Genomic DNA, 24,864 nt, shown 5'->3' on the forward strand with positions numbered 1-24,864 from the left:
ATGTTGGCCAGGCTAGTCTTGAACTCCTGACCTCAAGTGATCTACCCTCCTTGGCCTCCAAATGTGCTGGGATTACAGGCATGAGCCACCGTGCCCGGCCTTTTTGCTCATTTTTTAAATTGGATTTTTATTTTCTTATTGTTGAGTTTTAGGAGTTCTTCATATATTTTGGCTTACACTCCTTTATCAGATATGTCCCTTTGTTTTGCAAATATTTTCTCATGATCTGTGGCTTGTTTTCTCATTCTTTTGACAGTGTCTGTTGCAGAACAGAAGTGTTTGAACAAAGTCCAGTTTACCAGCACTTTCTATCATGGTTCATTCCTTTGGTGTTGCATCTAAAAAGTCATTGCAGTCCCCAAATCAGCTAGATTTGCTCCTATGTTATCTTCTAGGAGTTTTATAGTTTTGTGTTTTGTATTTAAGTCTGTGATCCATTTTGAGGTAATTTTTGTGAAGGGTATAAGGTTTGTGTCTAGATTTTTTAGGCTTGTGGACTTCCTGTTGTTCCAGCACCATTTGTTTAAAAGACTGTCCTTTCTCCATTGAATTGTCTTGTTCCTTTGTCAAAGATCAAATGATTCTGTCTCTTCAGTCTATTTTTGGGTGTCCTATTTTGTTTTGTTCATCTAGGTCTTTTGCCTCTCCATATATGCTTTAGAATCAGCTTGTCAGTAGCCACAAAAAAATTGCTGGGATTTTGATTGGGACAGTGTTGAATTTATAAGTCAAGTAGGGATGACCTAATATCTTTTTTGTTTTTTTCATTTTAAAATACTTCTTCTTTTAGTTTTTTTGCTTTTTAAGTATTATTTTTATTTTAGCCTCTGCCGCCTTCTCCTACACCTAACATCTTAATATTGAATATTCCTATCCTTGAACAAAGAATATTTTTCACCTATTTAATTCTTTGATTCTTTCATCAGAGTTTTATAATTTTCCTCATAAAGATCTTGTACACCTTTTGTAAGATTTATACCTAAGATACCTAAGTCTTTCTTCCTCTTCTTTGTCAGGGAGATGGCAATATAAATAGTATTATGTTTTTAATTGAAAACTCCAATTGTTCATTGCTGGTGTATTACAAAACAATTGACTTTTGTTAATTAAGCTTTTCTTATAATCTATAATCCAGATTTTTTTGTCAGTTTTTTTTTCAGATTTTCTACATCTGTCTTCAAAGACAGTTTTATTTCTGTACAGCTTTTATTTCTCTTATTGCATTAGCTAGCACTTCAGTATAATGTTGAAAGGAGTGGTAAGGGGGACATCTTTGTCTTGTTCCTGATCTTAGCAAGAAAGCTCTAGTTTCTCACCAGTAAGTGTGATGTTACCTGCAGGTTTTGGGATAGATGTTCTTTATCAAGCAGAGGAAGTTCCCCCTCTATTCCTAGTTTGCTAAGAATATTAGGAAGTTCCCCTCTATTCCTAGTTTGCTGAGAATATTAGTTCACTTTATATAAAGTTACATTAGAAACCTTCTCCTACTCCCATATTGCTGTGCCGCATCCCACACAATATATATTATCCTGACAGTCATCTTTTCAGATGTGTCTTAAATTAGTTAACACCAGTAATTTGTACTTAAATATCAGAAATGCCAACATGACCATATCTCTATATTTGGATATTTTTAAAATTTTCTGTCTTTAGCATCATACTAAAGGCCAAAGGGCCTTTGTCTCCATTACTCCTTAAGGCACATTCTTAGCTAATGCTGCCCCTTACTCTTCATTTTAACCACATAAAATTAGCCAAACTACCCATAAACTGTAAGATTACCTTTCTCCTAGAACCTAGAAATAGATTAATTAATGTACTTTTAGTTTTCATTACTATTTCTGTGGGTCAGAAACTGCTTTGTAAGATTAGTCAGGGGACCAGCATGACAGTGAGATGAGTAAGTTGCTCCCTGCTATAACCATTTGTACTTGCATTATCAGTTTACTTATGAAGGTTCCACACTTCCAATATATTTCTTTTTATAAAACATAAGATTTTGGTGGAGGGGAATAACTAATTAACTTTTTAGAATGAATGAGCATCAGATCTTTTTCCCAGATCTGTTTTTTGGGGGCAACAGGAGTAAAAATTAGTAAATCGATTATTTTTCTTTTCCTTTTTTTTTTTCGAAATGGAGTCTTACTCTACCCAGGCTGAAGTGCAGTGGTGCCATCTCTGCTCACTGCAACCTCTACCTCCTGGGTTTGAGCCATTCTCCTGCCTCAGCCTCCCATGTAGCTTGGATTACAGGCACATGCCACCACACCTGGCTAATTTTTGTATTTTTAGTAGACGGGGTTTCACCATGTTGGCCAGGCTGGTCTCAAACTGCTGCCCTTGAGTTATCTGCCCATCTCGCTTTCCCAAAGTGCTGGGATTACAGGTGTGAGCCACCACTCCTGGCCAAGAAATTGATTCTTAAGGGAATCCCAAAGATAAATGTCATCTGCCTTAGAATTTTGCCTAATACCTTGGTTGGAATATATAATTGTCAGAGAATGAATCCATTAAATAACTAGTCATCTTTAACATATACAGATAAAGCATAATGAAAGTTAGCTTAGATCAAAATAGATCATTGTTTTTCAATGCTAGTTTTAAACCACCAGTGTCAGAACCTATTACGTGGTGGATTGTTTAAAATATAGATTCTTAGATGTTAACCTTATTATTGCAAGCTTCCCCTGGACATCCTTGTGAATTAAATATGCAAGACTAAGGAATTTTATTTTAATATTTGATAGTAAACTCTCTAAAACAAAATATGAGGATTACTTATTAATACTACTATTTTAAATTGTTATTAGCTCAGAGACAAATTGGATAAGAGAATTCTGTTTTCCCCATTAAAGAATGAACTCTTGTTTTTTATAAGCACACTCAAAACTCCAGGCTTTCACTTCAAGAAAACATACATGGTGGCTCCTGTCTGTAATCCTAGCCTTTGGGAGGCCAAAGCAGGAGGATCACTTGAGCCCAGGAGTTCGAGACCAGGCTGACCCTGTCTCTATAAAAAATTTTTAAAATAGCTGGGCGCGGTGGCGTATGCTTGTCTTGGGCACATGCTAACTTATTTCAGGCTCTAAGAGCCCTTTTGAATTGTGTTCATGTGTGGTGTATCTTTGTGTCCTTTTGTGTAAATTAATAGTATATCACCAGATTGCATTTTATTCAGAATAATTAGCCTACCACACCTTTTTTTTTTTTTTGGTAGAGATAGGGTCTCACTGTGTTGCTCACGCTGGTCTTCAACTCCTGGCCTCAAGCAGTCCTCCTGCCTCAGCCTCCCAAAGTGCAGGGATTACAGGCATGAGCCACCACACTTGGCTTTATTTTCCAATTTCCTGTTGTCTCCCTGCCACCCTTATCTCCCTGCTCATACTTTCTTCTTAGAGTTTATGATATAATCACCCAGTGCAAATGCAACAGTAATTCTCATTAGAAATTATATTGTTTAGGGAAAGCTGATGGGGAAGAGGAGAGAAATGATAGAAGAATAGAATGGGGAGTTGGATTTGAAAAGGACAGGAGAATAATGGAAGAGAGGGTAGTTAATTTCCATGTGAAATTGTCTGGTCTTCTGGGAGGTATCTCTAGTTTTTTAAAACAAAGCAAGAAAATAGACAACCCATTTACCTATATAGAAAGCCTTTTCATTTATTTAACTAAAATTAATTTTACCAAATGAGATTTTATTATATAGCTTTTAGATGATTCAGCTCTATAGGGAAAATTAAAAGTTTGTTTAGATAACTGCCAAAAATAAGGTGTGATACTAAACCAGATGATTCATGGATAATGCTTGAAAAATATTTTTCTAACTGCTGGCTATATTGGTTGTTGATTTGATTGCTTTTGTTCGTTTGTTTTTTTGAGATAGAGTCCCACTCTGTTGCCCAGGCTGGAGTACAGTGGCACTATCTCGGCTAACTGCAACCTCCGCCTCCCAGGTTCAAGCGATTCTCCTGCCTCAGCCTCCCAAGTAGCTGGGATTACAGGCATGCATCACCACGACCGGCTAATTTTTGTATTTTGGGTAGAGACAGGGTTTCACCATGTTGGCCTGGCTGGTCTCGAACCCCTGACCTGAAGTGATCCACCCGCCTCAGCCTCCCAAAGTGCTAGGATTATAGATGTGAGCCACCGTGTCTGGCTGGTTGCTGATTTTATTTTTTAAAGTCATCTACATTTAAGTTAGCATAATATAGCAGCTAGAAGTATTTTACACTAAAACTGTGTATTAAAAATATTTCATGTTTCGTGCTATAAAAAATTTTGTTCAATGAATCATCCCCTTTGGCCCACATTAGGATAACTTCTCATCTTTTTTCCTATTAATGATAAAAATTGGGACGCAGCATAATGGAATTATTATTAATTTTTTACCAGAAGAGAGAAAAATTACATGATGAAGAAGAAAGAAAAAGTGCCTGGGTTAGCCAAGAGAGACAGAGAACACTGGATAGACTTCGAACATTTAAACAGGTATTAAAAGTAATGGTCCATTTATTGTTTTTCTTTTTTTTTTAAAACAGAGCTACATACACACCTGTAGGATTTCTTTGTGGGAAAAACTTGGTTTTCCCTTATTTATAAACTATTGTAACCATGGAAGTCCTTTTTAAAATTGTTTTGATGGCATGGCTCCATTTCCTCTGGTGGTTTTCCGAATTTAGTATTCTTGTGATCTTTGACCCACAGCTTCAGTAGTATAAGAGGAATGATAAGGGCCTCTGGGAAATCTAGATTCCTCTTGAGTTTAAAAAATTAGTTAAATTACGACTGACTATCCAGCTCAAGCATCAACTTGTTATTTATTCCACATACATCAATCTGTGGTGGTAATACATCAAATGACCATTGGCAGAATTAGAGGTGGGGGGGAGCAGCATATTTGAGAAATGCTTCAGCAGTTCTCTTGCCAGGGTAAGCCATGACCACACACTGATACCACAGTATCCACACATCTCCTCAGAACTGTGCTGAAGCCTCACAGTTCTCATTTTTAAAGTACTCTGGAGCCTTACTTCAGTTATGCATGCTGAAGGATCACTTTATAGGTGAAGTAGGCTTTTGAACAAGTGTTACAGTGGAAAAAAAGGAGGTGAGGCAGGGGATAAGACTTGTTATTAAGTAAATGTGGCTCACGCCTGTAATCCCAGCACTTTATGAGGCTGAGGCAGGTGGATTGCTTGAGCCAGGGAGTTCAAGACCAGCCTGGGTAACATGGCGAAACCCTGTCTCTATACAAATTAGCCTGGCATGGTGGAACATGCCTGTGGTTCCGGCCATTTGGGTGGCTGAAGTGGGAGGATTACCTGAGCCAGGGAGGTCATGGCTGCAGTGAGCTGTGATCGTACCACTGCACTCCAGTCTGGGCAACAGAGTGAGACCCTGTCTCAAAAAAAAAAAAAATATGTATAAGAGTTCTACCAGTAAGTACTGAAAAAAAATGTAATTCTCTCTTTATTCTGTCATAAAATGGATATATAGTTGTTGGAGCTTTTTAAAACTGCCAAGTAACCTGTTAAAGAATATTTTAATTTTCTCGTGTGTGCATTTGAAAACATAGGAAACTTTTTGCATACCAGTAGCATTTATACATTTGACATCACTTATGTTTTGCATTTTACATGCTATGTGTTTTATACATTTAGTAGTTTTATTCACTAAAAATCTTTTTTTAATCATAATTTTGAATATTTGAATTAATCATGGAATTTGATAGGCAAATAATAAATTCATAATTGTTTGTAAGCTATTAGGTACTTTCGGATTTTCTGTATAACTTTAAGGGTGAAATAACCAATAAGCCAACATAACATTTTTGAGATGGAATCTCGCTCTGTCACTCAGGCTGGAGTGCGGTGGCACAATCTCAGCTCACTGCAACTTGCGCCTCCCGGGTTCAAGCAATTCTCCTACCTCAGCCTCCTGAGTAGCTGGGACTACGGGTGCCTGCCACCACACCCAGCTAATTTTTGTATTTTTAGTAGAGACGGGGTTTCACCATGTCGGCCAGGCTGGTCTCAAACTCCTGATCTTAGATGATCCACCCACCTCGGCCTCCCAAAGTGCTGGGATTACAGGCGTGAGCCACCATACCCGGCCACATAACATCTTTTATTTGAAGGAGAAAATAAATAGGCATGTGCTCATAAATTGTTTCAATAACATTTAACCAGTTCCAATAACTTCTGATATTTTAGAGGTATCCTGGGCAAGTCATACTTAAATCAACCAGATTACGACTAGCTCATGCAAGAAGAAAAGGTGCAGCAAGTCCTGTTCTCCAAGAGGATCACTGTGACTCTCTACCAAGTGTGTTACAGGTAGAAGAGCAAACTGAAGAGGTGGGAGAAGGAAGAGTCAAGCATGGGCCATCACAGACAACAGAACCCCAGAGCCTTGTACAACTTGAAGATACTTCATTAACACAACTTGAAGCCACCTCATTACCTCTCAGTGGTGTTACCTGTGAACTGTCTCCCCCTATATCTCTTCCACTTTTGAATAACAACCTCGAACCATGTTCTGTTACCATAAATCCACTCCCATCCCCTCTTCCTCCAACACCACCACCTCCCCCACCTCCTCCCCCTCCCCCACCCCCCCCACCACCACCTCTGCCTGTTGCTAAGGACAGTGGCCTAGAGACACTGGAGAAAGATCTGCCTAGAAAGGAGGGGAATGAGAAGAGGATCCCAAAGTCAGCCAGTGCCCCCTCAGCACACCTCTTTGACAGCAGCCAGCTGGTCAGTGCACGGAAGAAGCTCAGAAAGACTGCTGAAGGTTTGCAGAGGAGGAGAGGTACGTCAAGATATTTTCATGGTCCATCTGTTGTATGACATCAGGCATAGTAAAAAACTATATTTTTTGACGTTGCAAAGCTTAAAACACTTTATTTTTTGAACATTATTTGATAGTAAACAGGTTTTCAAAGTCACACTAGAGGAGAATTCTTAGTAACCCACATCCACAAATGCATAAAGTACACAGAAATGTATGCCTTCTTGGGCTGTTAGGCATGTTTTAAAAACAGATCTTCTAAAGTGATACATTCATGTTTGGTAATGTATAATGGGTGGCTCCTTTTGTGTTAGGGAAAAAATTTTGATTTTAAACCTGAGATTTTTTTTAAAATACTCATATCAGAAAGGGTAAGATATCTGGTAAGGACTGTCACCACAGGGAAGACATTGGCAGGATCATGTAACATTTGTTCATACATTTGTTGAGGACTTTTGTGTATTTGTATAAAGAAGCAAAGAAGAATAGGGAGTAATCTGTTCAACTTACAACGTGACAGATGTGCCTCAATAAGGTTACTATTTTTTTTTCTAATTTTTTTTGTTATGAGAGATTCAAGCACAAATAAAATTATTTCTGAAAAGAGCAGAGAATAACCCTTGCCTTTTGCCTTTAAGGAATTTGCATTTTGCATGGGGAGAACATTATATAAATATTACATATTACTTGTATATTACATTTTAACCTGAAAGACCATTCTATAAAACATTTCTTGATGTAATCTGAGTAGGATTTCACATGTAAAACAACTAAATGAAAAAAGCACAGTCTCCATAGTAAACAAAAATTAATTTTTAAAAATGTGTAACCCAATCACTCTGAATTTGGGTGGAGCAACTGCAATATGGAAATCCTTTGGGAATCACACCCATAATACTACTAAGACCACCTCCCAGTTCCCAATCTGGTCACTTCTCTTATGTAGGAAATGATAGGAATACCAATAGTACCCACCATGGATTGGGTCTTGGGATTTTCTAAAAAGAAGGATAATTAGGATCCCTTGTGTTCTGATCACCTTCTGCACACATTTCATGATCCATTTTGCGGATGGTGTTTCAGCGTCCTGTGCTTTCACAGTTGCAAACAGTAGAGGTTATACAGTTTCATTCTAATTAAGTGCAGTCCTAACTGTAATACTGTTCTGTTTCATTTTCCAAAGTGAGCTCACCCATGGATGAGGTGCTAGCCTCCTTGAAGCGTGGTAGTTTTCATCTGAAAAAGGTTGAACAGCGAACTCTGCCTCCTTTTCCTGATGAAGATGATAGTAATAATATCTTGGCACAAATAAGGAAAGGGGTAAAATTGAAGAAGGTACAGAAGGATGTTTTGAGAGAATCCTTCACACTTCTACCCGATACAGACCCTCTAACACGGAGCATCCATGAAGCTCTTAGAAGAATTAAAGAAGCATCCCCAGAGTCAGAGGATGAAGAGGAGGCTTTGCCTTGCACAGACTGGGAGAACTAACAAGTAAACGGCCTTATTGTCTTTAGTAGCATTCAGTAATACAGGTTTTATATTGGATGATGAGGTTTGGGGTATTTTTTATTGAGCCTGAGGCATATTGTTTGTTTTATAACCCAATTTTAGCATGGATCACAAATTTATGAACTTCAGGTTTTACTTAATTCTGTAGTTTCTAGAAACTTAAGATAACTTTTTAATGATTATTGCTATATAAATACTATTTTTAAAAATGCCCTCCTCATTAAAAATTTCTGCTCTACAGCTGTAATTGCAAGTAAAGTGACAGTCTCATTCTTGCCCTAAAAAACAGAAAAGGGCCTGGCACGGTGGCTCACACCTGTAGTCCTAGCGCCTTGGAAGGCTGAAGCAGGCAGATCACTTGAGGTCAGGAGTTCAAGACTAGCCTGGCCAACATGGTGAAACCTCTTCTCTACTAAAAATATAAAAATTAGCCGGGCATGGTGGCGAGCATCTGTAATCCCAGTTACTCGACAGGCTGAGGCAAGAGAATCGCTTGAACCCAGGAGGCAGAGGTTGCAGTGAGCTGAGATTATGCCACTGCCCTGGGCAACAGAGTGAGACTCAGTCTAAAAAAAAAAAGGCTTTCCAGGTTCAATGGTTCGCTTCTGTAGTCCCAGTTACTCAGAGGTTGAGGCATGAGGATCTCTTGAGCCCAGGCATTCAAATCCAGCCTGGGCAATATAGCGATACCCCTGTCTGTAAAAAGAAATCAATCAATTTTTTTTTTTAAATGAAAAGGCTTTTCTGACAAAGTATTTCAGTAACAAACTGTTATGCACACTGAATTTTGATGTCATGTTAGCTGACCTCAAAGGAGTTTTCTAAGATCAATCTGGAAAAATTGTTGCATTGTCTGATTATTTAACTTTCTAAACCCTGAAAAAACTACTTATTGTCACAGTTACTGTATTATCTAGACAAATTTGCAGGTATCATTAATATATAAAAATTATCTACATATCTAATGAATACTCCTGTACACATTAAGATTCTCTTTGGTTACACATGTAGCATTCTCCTAATATAATAGAGAGCTATAGTCTACTACATTTTAATAAGCTAATTATAGAGTAATATGGCACAGATTACACCAAATATATAGAAACAGTAAAGATAACATGGTATAAATTAAACAGTATATCAAATTTATAATGATGGTAACTGAAATGTTGTAATTTGTATAAAATTTATAGAGTGTACAAACATGTTGTATTAATTATTATTCTTTCTTGATGGAATATGTTTCTCTAGGCTTCAAACTTTCACCAAAGTAGGGAAGACTTGAGTCCTAGAAGGGAATAAGTAAAGGAATAATTAATTCATGTGTTAGCCCTGTGAATTATTTTTGTTGAATTTCTTTTTTTATTTTAGAGACAGAGTCTCCCTCTGTTGCTCAGGCTGGAGTGCAGTGGCACGTTCATGGCTCACTGCAGCCTCAACCTTCTGGGATCAAGCATCCCAAGTAGCTGGGACTCCAGACACATGCCACCATGCCGGGCTAATTTTTTAATTTCTTTGTAGAGACAGGGTCTCCCTATGGTTACCCCGATTAGCATAATAATTCTTAAAACATGTTTGATCATAAGAATTAACTTGGGGAGCTTATTAAAAATGGACATTCTGTCCTTGACTTAAGAATTCTGAGTAGAACAACAAAGAAAAAAAAATCTTTTTTTGACAGGGTTTCACTCTCTCACCCAGGCTGGAGTGCAGTGACACGATCTCAGCTCACTGCAAGCTCCACCTCCTGGGTTCAAGTGAATCTTGTGCCTCAGCCTCCTGAGTAGCTGGGATTACAGGCGACTGCCATGACGCCCGGCTCATTTTTTTTTTTTTTTTGTATTTTTAGTAGAGATAGGGTTTCACCATCTTGGCCAGGCTAGTCTCGAACTCCTGACCTCAAATGATCTACCCACCTCAGCCTCCCAAAGTGCTGGGATTACAGGTGTGAGCCACCATGCCTGGCCCAAAAAAAAGAATTCTGAGTAGATCTAATGTATATGCAAGTACACATCTGGATTTTGAAGACATAATATAAAAATGTAATGTATGTCAGTTGTTAAACAATTGATTACATACTGAAAGATTCTATTAGTTATATTAGGTAAAATATTACTGAAAGCAGTTTCACCTGTTCCTTTGGGTATGGGTTCATTAGGTAAATATTCCTGTAGTACCTCTCCACTCTACCCCCCCATCAGCATCTGCATCCATCAATAACTTAAAAAGGGTAATATTAAATTCACCATGATTCAGCCAACATTCAGTAGTAGCATTATCCTGCTTTTTTTCCTATTATGTATACAGTTACATGTAACAGTCACTTTGTATGACTTACTGTTCTTGGATCCCAAAGTAACTTCGAGTTATTTTTGCTTGTACATATGTCCACTATGCTTTGTAAAGGAATATATATATATATAGAGAGAGAGAGAGAGATGCATATCAGTTTGTGAATGTCTAGACTCTCAGGTATGTCTAACTGGGAATCTTTTCCATAGTGGATATTTGTAGGTTGTCTCCCACTTTACAGTTCTTGCTACCATGTGTTGTCTCCTTCTGCTGTAGCTTCTCAGGAAGCTGCTTAAGCTTGTGCCTAAAACTACCATCTTTGCACTGACTAATTCCACAGCTGGACCTTCACATAAATGTGTGTTTAGCTCTTTCATTACAGATGGTCCACAGTGGCCCATTCACAGCACACCAGCAGCTGCTCAAGTCAGCCTATCCTTGTCTGTCTCCTCCCATCCCACCATATCCTGCCTAATCCTAGACATTGCATCAGCATTTTGTATACTCAAGTGACTGGGATGTTACTCATAGCTTCTGGCTACTAATTTAGCCTTAGTATCAGATGTTAAGAACATGGTGCATGGTGTATACACTTTGAAAATTGCTTAAAACTTTTTTCGGGGGTGTGGGAGATGGTTGATGGCTGGAATATGTGGTACAATGTTGAGAGTGAAACACTTAGAAAATATATGAGCTTGGAAGTTTGCAGTCTCCCTTTACTGAATGTGTGCTACCCCAGAAGCAAACCATAGACTAGTATGGACTGATGAGGCAGTGATGAAGTAGCTGTGTATCACTACTTTGTGATCATGGAGACTAAAAGTCTGTGAACTTTTTATTTACAAATGGCTAAGAAGGCTTTACCGCAATTTGTATTTCCCATTAATTTATTATAGATTCCTTTTTTTTTTTTTTTTTCCTTTCTTCGAGACTGAGTTTCACTCTTGCTGCCCAAGCTGGAGTGCAGTGGTGTGATCTCGACTCACTGCAACCTGTGCCTCATGATTCAAGTGATTCTCCTGCCTCACCCTCCCGAGTAGCTGGGATTATAGGCGTGTGTTACCACTCCCAGCTAATTTTTGTATTTTTGTAGAGACGGGGTTTCACCATGTTGGCCAGGCTGGTCTCGAACTCCTGATCTCAGGTGATCCACCTGCTTCTGCCTCCCTAAGCGCTGGGGTTACAGGTGTGAGCCACTGTGCCTGGCCATATTTCTTGATTATAGATTTTGTCATTAATGTACTTACATACTTTTAAGAGCTGATTTCTTGAATATTCATAAAGTAGGTAATGAAGGTCCCTTGTTCTGCCTTGTTCGTTCCCCTCTGAAACTCTTCTCTTTCCAGAGATAGCCATAGTCATGCTCAAGGAAATTTCTTAAAATGTGTGTAATTACATAGAGATTTAAAATAAGTTTCAGGCTGGGTGTGAACTTTTAAGTTTCAGGCCTGTAATTCTGCAGTACTTCAGGAGGCTGGGGGTGGGTGGATCACTTGAGCCCAGGAATTCAAGACTAGCCTGGGCAACATGACAAAACACATCTCCACTAAAAATACAAAAAGTAGCTGGGCGTGGTGGCTCACACCTGTAGTCCTAGCTACTTGGGAGGCTGAGGCAGGAGGAAACCTGTCTCAATAAATAAATAAGCTTCTAGTTTGTTTCCTGTGAGAGTCTTTTTTTTTTTTTTTTTTGAGATAGAGTCTCACTGTGTCAGCCAGGCTGGAGTGCATTGGCGCCGTATTGGCTCACTGCAATCTCCATCTCCCGGGTTCAAGCTGGGATTACAGGCGCACCACCATGCCCAGCTAATTTTTTTGAAGTTTTAGTAGAGAGGGGTTTCACCATGTTGGCCAGATCGGTCTCGAACTCCTGACCTCAACTGATCCACCCTCCTCAGCCTCCCAAAGTGCTGGGATTACCGGCGTGAGCCACTGTGCTGGGCCCCTGTAGTAGTCTTCTAAAGTAACTATAGCAATGCAGTTCAAAAGAAATATAGTTTGAGACATGTAATTTAAAAATGTCTAATAGTCACATCAAAAATGAAAAGGAACATGTGAAACTGATGTTTGTAATATTTTATTTGACACAATGTAGCCAAAGTAGTATCCTTCAACACATAATCAGCATTAAAAACTAAGGACATTGCTTTTTATTTCTTTTTTTCACAAAGTCTTCAAAATTCAGTGTATGTTTTATATATACTAGTAGCACATCTCAATTTGAATGCTAAGTATCTGATACTTAATGAGAAATGTCCTACCAAAACAGTAAAATTGTATTTAATGGAAAAATACTGTTTACTGTTTTAGATTTTTAAATCAAACTGGATTTAAATCAAACTAAATCAGTCACACTAGACACATATCAAGTGTTCATTAGCCACATGTAGCTACAGTATTAGAAAATGCAAAACTGTATTAAGTTGGTACTTTATTCATGTTCCTGTCAGCTTTTATCTGATGAATATGTCTTTTATATAAATGCTCCCGTGCTTTGGGTAAGCCCCATAGATCTTAAGCACAACACTTTTCAATAAAATGCCCGGGTGAAGTATCCATTTAAAGACTGGTGTTAATCCTGTCCTCTAAATGTTAATCTAACAAAAACAGTTTCTACTGCATTTTGAAGACACCATTTAATTGTTCTTACTCTACTAGCAGTTTATGGAACAAATAGTTTAGACTGAATTTACCTTTTTAGTATATAGTTTTGATACAGTGTTAGAGTAAAAATAATAAAAATGAAAATCTAATAGTCTTTTAAAAGTGATCAAAATCTGTATTTAGATTATTTTGTTTTCATTTTTACTGCTTTAAGAATACAGTCATGGCCTTTTGTAAAAAATGTCTTTTTTACACTTTTTGAGGGAACGTAAATACACTGTATCTTTAAAGGGTCATCTTTTTTTAATGGTCTGTATTATTTTGTTTGTAAACAGGTGACATAACAGAAGAAAAATATCATTCAAGATTGGTTCTGATTCTTTTGGAAAATAACAGTTTAAGCACTTGGTTCCTCAGTTGGATAACATTAGATCCAAAATGCATTGGTTCAGTGGTGTGAAGAAAGGAAGCACAATTGGCAGGTTATCACTTTCCAGTTGTTCCAATAGGTGATGGTTAACATGAATTTTACATGTGCAATGTTCCTGACTGCAATGAAGAAAAGGCCTTCTGGATTTCTGTTTTTTAAGCACATTCTCCTTCCATCCACGTATTTACATCCTTGTAATGGCCAGTTAAGCTAGGGCTTGCTGTAAGTTGGAAGAACACTGGGTTGACAGAGATCTACTGTGAGCTGTATTGGGACTGCTTTGAGAACCATCTTTCAGTGCACGGAAAAGTCATCTGAAAAAATAGCTTCTTCCATATCAGCTTATATTAAATACTGTGATACTCTGAGAAAGTTTATCATGATAGCTGTAAGTCAGGCATTAAAATCAGATGGAAATACACCTAAAATGTCCACATTACTCATATCCAAAGGATTTTTCATAAAGATGTTCAGCAACATCTGAAAAGCTGCATTTATGGAGATACATCTATTAATATGTTCACAACATGAAACATTTTAACATGGCATATTTTTAGGAGTCTTATACTTTGTAAGGTTTTGAAGTTTCCATGCTTTTAAATCACTCTTCATATTTCTTGAATTTATAATAGTTTGAATTTTATGCGCATCCTTGTTTATGGAAGGCAATACTTTGATAATATTTCAAATTATTTTTATTTTGTTTGAATTATTGCTTGATTGCTATAACTGACATGACTTTCCTATTGAGAATCAAAAATCAAGATTCAATAATAGGGATGCAGATCTTAACTCTTTTTACAAACCACCATTTTAAGTTTTTATTTTTATGCTCCACAGTGAAAAGCATGTGCTCTACAAAGATAGAAAGTAGAGACAAGTCTCCATGGCTGGCATTTCACCATCTTCACATGCACTGAATGGAATTTTGGGAGAATGCCTTTGTTATCGTCACTAAAATTTTAAACTTATACACAGCTTTAGGTGCTGATTTTGGCTGTGATGGAGTCCTGAAGGACACATTTATATGTTCCGGATTTTTAGCAGGATTGTTGTGGGCTTGAATATATGTAGATCATTGGACTCAGTGTACAGTACCCTGTACATATAATTCTGCATAAGACAGATCTTGGCCTTTCTGTGGAGGGAGTTAAGAACTAAAATACCAAAAATAACTTTATTTCTTTTAAGACAATTATCTGGCCTAAACCCAGAAAGCAGTACTGGAGCAAAAGCCCAGTGTATATGAACTGGTATTCCTAGAGAAAAAAAGAAATGCTCACACCTTTGTTATTTTAAAGTGTTTTCTTGAAAATAATTAGGGAGAAAATTTTCTGGCAACAGGTTATGTAAGACAATTTTTTTATTATTTCAAAACAAAACAGGCACATGCCACCATGCCCTAGCTAATTTTTGTATTTTTTATAGAGACAGGGTTTTGCCATGTTGCCCATGCTGGTCTTGAACTCCTGGACTCAAGCAGTCTGCCGGCCTCGGCCTGCTAAAGTGCTGGGATTATAGGCGTGAGCCTCTGTGCCCAGCCTGACACAATCTCTTATTTAAATGTTAGTAATACATTTATTGATGAGACTAGGAGCTTCTCTGCAGCATCTTCATAATACATTGGTTTTAGTTCCCACACTATTCCCACATCTTGTCTGGGAAGATTAGAAATATAGATGTAATATGGAAACTTCAACAGCATGGGGGTGGTGATAGTGTCCTATTTGCCCTTGGTAAAATATTAAAGCATATTTCTTAACCCAAAGAGTGATTGGTTATATGAATATATTTGAAAAAGTTAAAGCAAATTTGCAAACCTTTACAAAATCATGTATCAATTTTATGCTATCCAGTTTTTACATACCCATGTGTCAACATTTCATATATCCAGTTCTTTGGATGCTTGTTCACTTTTTTCATTTATTCAAATTCAGAAAAATACAGACGGATATAGTGTTAAATTAACCAAAAACCCTGGAACATTCATATCTTGAGAGGGAATTTGCTACCCTTTTACTTTCGAGATTCCATTATAAAATAGGTTCATTTTATACATATGTCCTGTGGTCTGTCTTCCAGAGTGTGCTGTAATAATAAGTCTCTAGCAAAGAGTGGAGGGTGGAGGGTGTGTAGAACTCCACTCAGCCTCATGGATGCATCTACAACTCTCTCAACCCATCCTGTTACAGTTCTCCATGAGAGTCACCTCACACTTGGAAGAGAAGGTTAAAGCAGAGTATTGTTGGCAGCCAGCTATGCCCATTCTCTTGTAAATAACTTTCCAACACATCCATTTCCTTGCCTTAAGGTGCAGGTTCCTACTTCTACAAAATTTCAAATGATTGCAGGTCAAAAACCTTTGGAGTTACTCACAAATAATAATAAAATTTCAAATAACTAGGGTCTACTTGTCCATCAAGATGACATTACCAGTGGAACCCACCTGTTAATTTTAAAGTAGCTTCAGAACCCAACAAAAATTATGTAAGCCTGGTTAAATGTCGTTTTTTCTTCTTGCCTCTAATAAAATGAGGATCTTCGGCCTTGATACTAAATATGTGTATATTTAGTTATGATGGTACTTGTAGATGCTCACATTTCCAGTTCCAAACTCGCCTGTACTTCTTATGTGCTTCAAAATATTTGACACATTTCTGTTAATATATGATTTCTGTATCCACAAACAGCTGTTTGCTTATGCTGAGTCAATTTAGAAGTTAATTTGCCAATCTAGTCTCAGCTGCAATGCATTTAAAATAGGGAAAACAAGTAAATGAGTTTGGGACATTTTGAGATTAATGTTACTGCCCACTTGATTGTCAATTTCAAATGGCTCCTAATGCAACCAAAATTATAACCAATGTAGCATGTGTAGGAAAGGTATTCTTAATTATTATTTAAAATCATTGTATATATTACAGCAGTATGAGGAATGCCTGGCTAAAGAGGATTTTTTAAAAGATGAAGAATGGTTTTGCTTGTATTGTATAGGCTTACTGAGTTTGTGAGCAGCATAAAAACAATCATTCCTTAATTCTTCATTGTGGAACTGAAATATTTCTGTAATGCACTTTTTAAAAGGAGACTCCTAGACACAGCTGTAATAGTGGGAATAGAAATGTAGAGCTTTTCTCATAACACGAAACCAGAAAATAATTTTCAGCACTTTCACTTACTCTATGTAATAAGGAAAAAAATTGTTTCCACAAAGTTGAACTATGTAGTAATATTTGGTAACACATGGCATGGCCACTTTATACCACAGAATGTGTGTCAAGTTGCAAAGCATACTTGGGCCATAGTAGACACTAAGAATTAAAACTCTTAAATCAGTGAAACAAAAACTAATGGGCAGCATTCTCTCTGGAATGGGATCAGTATACAATTAATACAATTTAATTTTACACATTCCCTAAGACACCGTTTTTAAGTTACAGTCACATGAGTGTGTTTGTATAAATTTAAGTCAATGCTTTTAGCCTAGGCAAAGCTTTTTGTTCACTAAATACAAGGTTTTTTGGGTTTTCTTTTTTCAGCTTTATTATTGAAGTATTACAAACTTAACATCAGATACCAATGTGTAAAAAGTACTATTGGGCCCCTAAGGGCTCTATCAGGGAGTTGAAATTTCATACGCTTTACCAGGTTACCTGTAAAAAATGAACAGCTGTAAGACATTTGAAAACCATTGCAGACACATTGTTAAAATGCAGCCATTTGATAATGAAAGCAGAAACCTTAAGTTTTACCTAATTATTGCACTAAATGTAAATGATAACATAAAATTAAGTGTGCATTTTAAACAGATTCTATTTCCCACTTACTGCTTAGCATAGAAAAAGAGCTATGGTTAGAGGAGTGACCAGCAAGATTTATTTCAGATGGAAAAGGGGTGAGAAAGTGGAAGCACCTTACTGTTAGAGCATGTTGCATCTATTTAGTGCTACTGAACAATTCACTAGTTATTTCTGAACTTTGCTGCAAAGTGCTCTTTAGTTAAAGCACATTAAGAAGGGTCACTGCTTAATTGCTTTGTAAAATGAAGCAATGGTATTTTTTATCCGATATAGTGTAATTTAAGTTTTCCTACAAAGTGAGTTTATATTGTTGCTTAAACTATGTTATGTAAGCAAAGGGTTTGGAAAGGCGGGAGGGAGTCTGGATTCGGCGAGAGTGTGCGTTTGTGTGTGTGAATGTATGAAAAGTTTCCCCATTGGGTTATTCTCAAGATGTGTTTATTGTAAAGTTTTCTACGTTTTGCCCGCAGTAAATGTACAACTTCGCAATTGTAGGATTTAATTGATTGAATTCCAAATTTATACTGTCTCTTCCCTTCTGCAGAGACATTATGCCACTGTAAGGTGCATGTACAGAAAATACCTCTGAGGTTGACTTGTTAAATAACTGATGAATGTTATTTCACACTGAATCTCAAAGCCGTCATTTGTTTTGCGGGTTAGGGGAAAGTTTTGTTTTTTGATGGTGTTTTTTGTTGTTTTTAATTAGGCACACTAAGAGTGGCTAAATTTGGGGGAGTTATTGGTGGGTAGGAAAGACCTTGAAAAGTGATATGTAGATGAAAACACAAGGTATGGATGTTGGTTACTGAGTTGTTTTAACAAGGGAAATTTGGGGATTTTTTTTTTTTTTTACTTGCATGTTCTGTGGGTATCAAAGGGTGTAACAAATTATTCCAGCTTTTCCCAATACTAATTATATTGGTTTTAAGAAGTCTGCATAATCACTAGGTGGCATTTTCCCTTCATTTGTGAACCAAGAGGGGTAAATGATGCTACCCGTACAATGACTTCTGACTTCTTTAACTTTGACAGAATCTCCATTGTTTCATTGAATTTCTCATTGTATTATATGTCTTTCCAAGTGTGCAAACCATAATATGTAGTTAATGAAAAATGGAAGGCTGCAGATTATTTTGCATGAATAATTAATTGCCCATTAGGGCTAAGGAGACTGACATGATTTTTATCGGTTCTGGGTAAATGAAAATTTTAATGGAAAACTCATTCACCATTTACTAGCTTTGTGCAATATTATAAAAGGTAGAAGCAAAACACTAGCACATTGTGCTTGGCTTGTAAGGATGGCTTTAGTACCATTACATTAAATGGACAGTGTGCACAGTGTATTGTAAATGCCAACTCTTGCAAATTTACAATACTTAAATATGTTCAATTAACATTCTAAAGTATTAAAAGTACAGAGGAAAAACTAAGCAAGCATTTATAGCAATACCATGAAATCTCCAGTAATCGTTTTGACTGTTGCCTTTTGCTCTTTAGTGCAACTTTTCTGCATTGTAATTGTATTGCTTTGTATTTCATGTTTTTTACACTCATGACTTCGAGTTAAGTACTTGTACACCAAGTATTGCAATCACCTTTCTCTTGTTGTACATGCAATGTAACAACCTACAGTTTTGGTGCTTTTAACAATATTCCTCTTTTTCTTTAATAAAGGATATTTATTTGAATTAACCTGATTTTGTTTGTTTAAAATATCAGTGGTACATATTTTCACTTCATTTCAAATAGAAGGACCATAGCAAGTTGTATATCTGTTATGACAAGTTATAACATGGAGAACAGGATCCAGAGACTATCCATGCCTGTATTTCTGCCTCTTCCTGAGCGCTGTTTCTTGTGACGTATTTTGATGGCAACTTTCTTTGTGCTATTAATGAACTTTCTCATTGTTTGTAAATATTCACAAAGTTTGGAAGTGCTGACTTCCAAATTGGAAAACTTTTAAATGGGGGTGGGGAGAGGCAGATAAATATTTATAAAGTTACACACTCAGATCAAATAGAACAAAATCTCAAAAATAGAAAAGAAGAAAAGAAACATATATCCCCACCAATGCCTCAGCAGTTGTTTGTTTCACTTCCAGTGATAACCTGAAAACTGTAGTATCTGAAATTTTCCCTTAGTCTCAGGAATTTCTACTTACACGCTTTCAGAGCTAGAACATTCCTTGGGGGTATAGCTCAGTGGTAGAGCATTTGATTGCAGAGCTAGAACATTCCAGTGACCGCAGCCAGTTTGATCTCTCTCCACGCTCAGTAAATGTCTTGCCATATTCCTCTGGTGATCTGGAGCCCTTTATATTGAAATGTGCAATAATGATTTTACCAAGTCATTGCAAGCTTATGAGGAAAATATGGTTTTGAGGAAAAGCCTTAAACAATTAAATATACTGGCCAATTTCTGTCAGAAAGAACTGCTTAATAGCAAGAACAATTGAAAGGTTATTCATCCTCAAGTGCATCAACAGATGTTTCGTGTAATGAAAGACTGGTGAGAGATTGGAAAACTCCACAAGAAACCTTATATTGTTTGTAAACATTTTTCAATGGAAGGGAAGTATAGCAGGAATTAATCATATGGTTATTCTTAAAACTTTTTATAGGCTGGGCGCAGTGGTTCACACCTGTAACCCCAGCACTCTGGGAGGCGGAGGCGAGCCGATCACTTGAAGTCAGCAGTTCGAGACCAGCCTGGCCAACATGGCGAAACCCCATCTCTACTAAAAAATGCAAGAATTAGCCAGGCATGGTGGCATGTGCCTGTAATCCCAGCTACTCAGGAGGCTGAGGCTGGAGAATTGCTTGAACCCGGGAGGTGGAGGTTGCAGTGAGCTGAGATCACACCACTGCACTCCAGCCTGGACAACAGAGCGAGACTCCATCTCAAAAAATAAAAAATAAGACACCCTACTGTGAATTGTCTCGCAGCTATTGTACAGTGTGTAAGTGTATATTTAAGCCAGATGAATAAATGCCATTAAGTAGATCACCTCTAAAGTCATGGGGGAGGAGTAAGGGGAGGGAGGGGAACTTACAATCTAGCCATCCTAGGCATATTATTTTCTGATGTGCCTAGGACATGTGACATTATATATGTATTCAAAATTACATTATACAGATGCCATACAATGGTTCTCTGAGATGAAGTAGTCCAGGTGGCAACAATATTCTATGTTTTAGACCAAAATGATCTTTTTCATGCTTGAAGACCCAAATTTCTGGGATCTTATTTGAGTAAGTATTCAAGTTATTCTGGTGGCTCAAATATCCTTTTAGGGGAATTATTTGGTCTTCCCTACAGGCCACTTTGTGATCCACCTCTTTTCAGAAACAGGATGGCTTACCTGTGCAACAAGCTCGTGGGTCAGTCCCACAATTTCTGAAACACAGGATTAACTCTGGAACTTCCAACAGTTGTCAGAAAATGCAACCAAACATTTATTGTGACCCAGCACTTGCTGAAAGGTTTTCTAATGCCAATTCCAACTTTGCCTACTGTTACCTAACTTTTGTCATTGCATCAAGTTGACTTATCAGAAGGCAGTACTTCAGCATTATCTCAACCCCAGTCATGCTGTCACTCCGTTACATAGAAGCGTGATGATTTGGCTTTCATGGATGGTTGAAACAAAAAATATCTAAGTATTTCTAGGCTTCTTTCATAACTCTTCCCCCTCTGCCTAGTTACTCTTTCCCACGGTTCCACATAACATCTCTCTCATCATGACTCCGTGTCCTCGCCTCTTCTCAGTTCACTGTACGTACGCAGGTCCATATGTGTTCAACTGCCTAGTGACCTCTTTCTTTGGAAGCCTCACACATAGCTGAAATGCAACATGCCCAAAACAGTTCCCCTGACCCTATCACCATCAAAACCTGAACCCAAATTTTCCCACTTCTCCCCGTCTTTCACAATTCCTCCAGTTCTGCCTTTCAGAATTTAGAAGTTATCCTTGATACCTTTCTCAACCTCACTTCCCAGCTCCCATCCAGTTCTCCAAGTCCTGTCATACCTAACTCTAATATACACCTGGCACGCACACACACCTCTTTCTCTGTCCCCTGCCACCCTTGGGTCCCAGCCTACTTCATCTATCCACTAGACGCTTCACTGGCTTCCTGCCCTATCTTCCCACTGCTACTCTTGTCTGCCTGCAACTCATTCTACACCCACAACATGGTGAGATCATGTCTGTCCCCTGCATAAAGCTCTCCAATTTCCACTGCAGTTAGAATAAACCCATAAATTTCCTACCCATAAACTACAAGGAGATGTGATTTGGCCCCTGCTATCTACCCCACTGCTTACTAGGCTCCAGCCACATGTGTAATCTCTTTCTCACCTTAGGACCTGTGCGCAGACTCTGCCCTCTCCCTAGAATTGTTCACCTCCCTCCCTTTTGTAAGTATGGCCAACTTGGTGTCTCCCAAAATTCATACTCCCAAAAGTCCTAACCCCTAGTACCTCAGAACGTGTCCTTATATGGAGATAGAGTCTTTACAGAGATGGTCAAGTTAAAGTGAGGTCATTAAGGTAGACGCTAATCTGACTGATGTCTTTATGAAAATGGAAATTTGGACACAGACATTTATAGAAGAAGGAAGAGACACAAGAAGAGGTGATCCATAAGCCAAGGAGAGAGGCCTGGAACAGATCCCTCCCTCACAGCCCTTAGAAGGAACCAATCCTGCTGACAACTTGATTTTGGACTTCTGACTTCCAGAACAGTGAGACAGGGATTCCTGTTGTGTAAGCCAGTCAGCCTGTGCCCTTTGTTACAGCAGCCCTGGAAGCTAATGCATCATCATTGAGCCTTCCACTGAGATGCCAGCTCCTCACAGAGGACTTCCTGCTTTTCCTCAAGTAACTCCCCCGTTATCCTCTATGTCGGCCCCTTGTGTGGCAGAACCTGCTCACCAGATGTCCCATCAACTGCCCCCTACATCTACTAGCACCGTTGCTGATAGAAGAGCCTTGTAACTAATTCTACCCGGTGAGATGAAAAAGCAAATAATGTGCATCACTTTCAGCCTGAGATAGGAAAGTCCAAGATTGCACCAATCTTTCTCTTCTTTTGTGAAAAATGAAGAGGGCTCGTGCACTACCAGGTAGTATAGCCTCCTTTGAGATTGCAGCAAAGAACAAGGGTGCCCTCTGTCACTATTTTGTTTCACCATCGTATTAGAGGTACTAACATTGCAGTTAGGCAAGAAATATATAAAAGGCATAAGGATTGGAGGGAAAGACAGAGAAATGGACATTTTGGGGGCAGATATAATGGTTACGTATGTAGAAAATCCAAGAGTATCAATAGATAAATTACTAGGATTAAGAGGTTTAGTGAGGTTGCTTAATAAAATTATTTTTTATTTTTTAATGTAATAAAATTAAATATCAACTGAGGCTGGGCACAGTGCCTCACACCTGTAATCCCAGCACTTTGGAAGGTCAAGGTGGGCAGATCACTTGAGGTCAGGAGTTTGAGACCAGCCTGGCCAACATGGTGAAACCCTGTCTCTACTAAAAATACAAAAATTAGCCAGGTGTGGTGGCAGTCACCTGTAATCCCAGCTACTTGGGAGGCTGAGGCAGGACAGCTGCTTGAACCCAGGAGGTGGAGGTTGCAGTGAGCCGAGATCATGCCACTGCCCTTCAGCCTGGGCAACAGAGCAAGACTCTGTGTCAATAAATAAATAAATAAATACCAACTGAATTTCTATATATTAGTATCATTGTTTTGAAAAGTTAACAAATCAATGAAAAGAAGACAATGCAGTGGAAACATGGGCATGAGACTTGAGTAGGCAACTCATAAAAGAAGAAATACAAATGGCCAAATGTGCATACAAAAAAGTAACAAAAAAAATAATTAAAACCAAATTTAACCCTCAAGACTGGTTAAAATTTTAAAGATTGACAATTTTAAGTGTGGGCAAGTATTTGGAAAACAACGTTCATATACTACTGATGGTCATATACACTGGAACAACTATTTGGAAAGCTGGTAGGCATTATCTACAAAAGTTCAATATATGCTCACTCTGTGGCCCAACACTTCCTTATGCAGCTGAAATATGTGTGTGCCTAAACAGGGAGACATAGGCAAGAATGTTTATAGCAGCATGATCCTCAATAGCCAGCAACTAAAATAACCCAGATGTCCATCAACAGGTGAATGGGCAAATTGCAGTATATTCCTCAAATGTAATCTAGTGATGCAATGGAGTAAGACAGAGCAAAAGGAATACAGCTACATGCAACAATTTGGATGAATCTCACTGATACAAAGTTGAGCAAAAGGAGCTGAAAAGAATATAAAAAATATGATTCCAGTCATGTAAAGTTTCAAAATAGGCAAAACTAAACTGTAGTGTTTTAGGGGTATTATTCAGGCAATAAAACTATAAAGAAAACCAAGGGGGTGATGACCATAAAAAAATCAAAACACTGGTCACCTTTGCAGGAGAGGAGAGCTTTATGACTGGGAACGGGACACACCAAGGACTTCTGTGGGGCTGTCACGTTTCTACTTCTGGGCCAGGGTGGTCGTGAGGTGTTTTGTTTCGTTTTGTTTCGAGACGGAGTCTCACACTGTCGCCTGGGCTGAAGCGCAGTGGCGTGATTTCGGCTCACCGCAACCTCCACCTCCCAGGTTCAAGCAGTTCTCCTGCCTCAGCCTCCCAAGTAGCTGGGATTACAGGCGCCTGCCACCATGCCCAGCTAATTTTTTGTATTTTTAGTAGAGACGGGATTTCACTATGTTGGCCAGGCTGGTCTTGAACACCTGACCTCATAATCCACCCACCTCAGACTCCAAAGTGCTGGGATTACAGGCGTGAGCCACCGCGCCTGGCCGGTTGTGAGGTTTAATTTACAATAATTCAGTAACCTGTGCATTGATGTTTACACATTTTTCTAAATAAGTGTTACATTTCACAATATAAAAAGTTTTTTAAAACCTCTAACACAGGGCTTTTTATTTTATTAAAATTCTAGAAATTACCTCTGGAATTTAGTTGCCAAAAAGTTTTTTTCTCCACAAAATAATTAGCGTTCTTGCTCTACAAAACAATGAGAACCATATACTCTAACATGCTTTACTTTTTTTTATTAGCTGGCAAGAATTACAAGCTAAATTTAGTGCTCCAATGGAAAAGCCAACTCATCTCAGACTTCTGGGTTACACAGTTCTCTGCTCCCTTTAACTGGCTTTGTGTGTGTGTCTGTTTTGTAAACTCTCCTGCCCTAGGTATTTTAACATTTCAAATGTTCTCCTTTGAGAAGTGGGTTTGCATTTTTTCAAGTTACTTTGAAAAAAGCTGCTTCAAAATAGCATGACACAGTGGTTAAGAGCAAGGGCTCTGGTGCTGCCTACTAGCTGTGTGAGGCTGGGCAAGTCACTTCTTTG

The 24,864-nt window shown here is 38.2% G+C and overlaps 1 protein-coding gene across 2 annotated transcripts in view; it reads left to right on the forward strand.

Moving 5' to 3' along the window:
- JMY (junction mediating and regulatory protein, p53 cofactor) overlaps positions 1-19,127 on the forward strand; it is a 94,132-nt gene extending 75,005 nt beyond the window's left edge. The window contains exons 8-11 of one of the 2 annotated variants that reach the window (XM_054489738.2): positions 4,393-4,488; positions 6,213-6,813; positions 7,976-8,286; positions 13,535-19,127. In XM_054489738.2, coding sequence (XP_054345713.1) covers positions 4,393-4,488; positions 6,213-6,813; positions 7,976-8,283 — 1,005 coding nt within the window. In that variant the 3' untranslated portion in view covers positions 8,284-8,286; positions 13,535-19,127. The remainder of the gene's footprint in view (positions 1-4,392; positions 4,489-6,212; positions 6,814-7,975; positions 8,287-13,534) is intronic. The other variant, XM_063665426.1, reaches the window with a different exon arrangement.
- Positions 19,128-24,864: the final 5,737 nt, after the last annotated feature.

Source organism: Pongo pygmaeus, chromosome 4, assembly GCF_028885625.2.
Source record: "Pongo pygmaeus isolate AG05252 chromosome 4, NHGRI_mPonPyg2-v2.0_pri, whole genome shotgun sequence".
Taxonomy (NCBI): domain Eukaryota; kingdom Metazoa; phylum Chordata; class Mammalia; order Primates; family Hominidae; genus Pongo; species Pongo pygmaeus.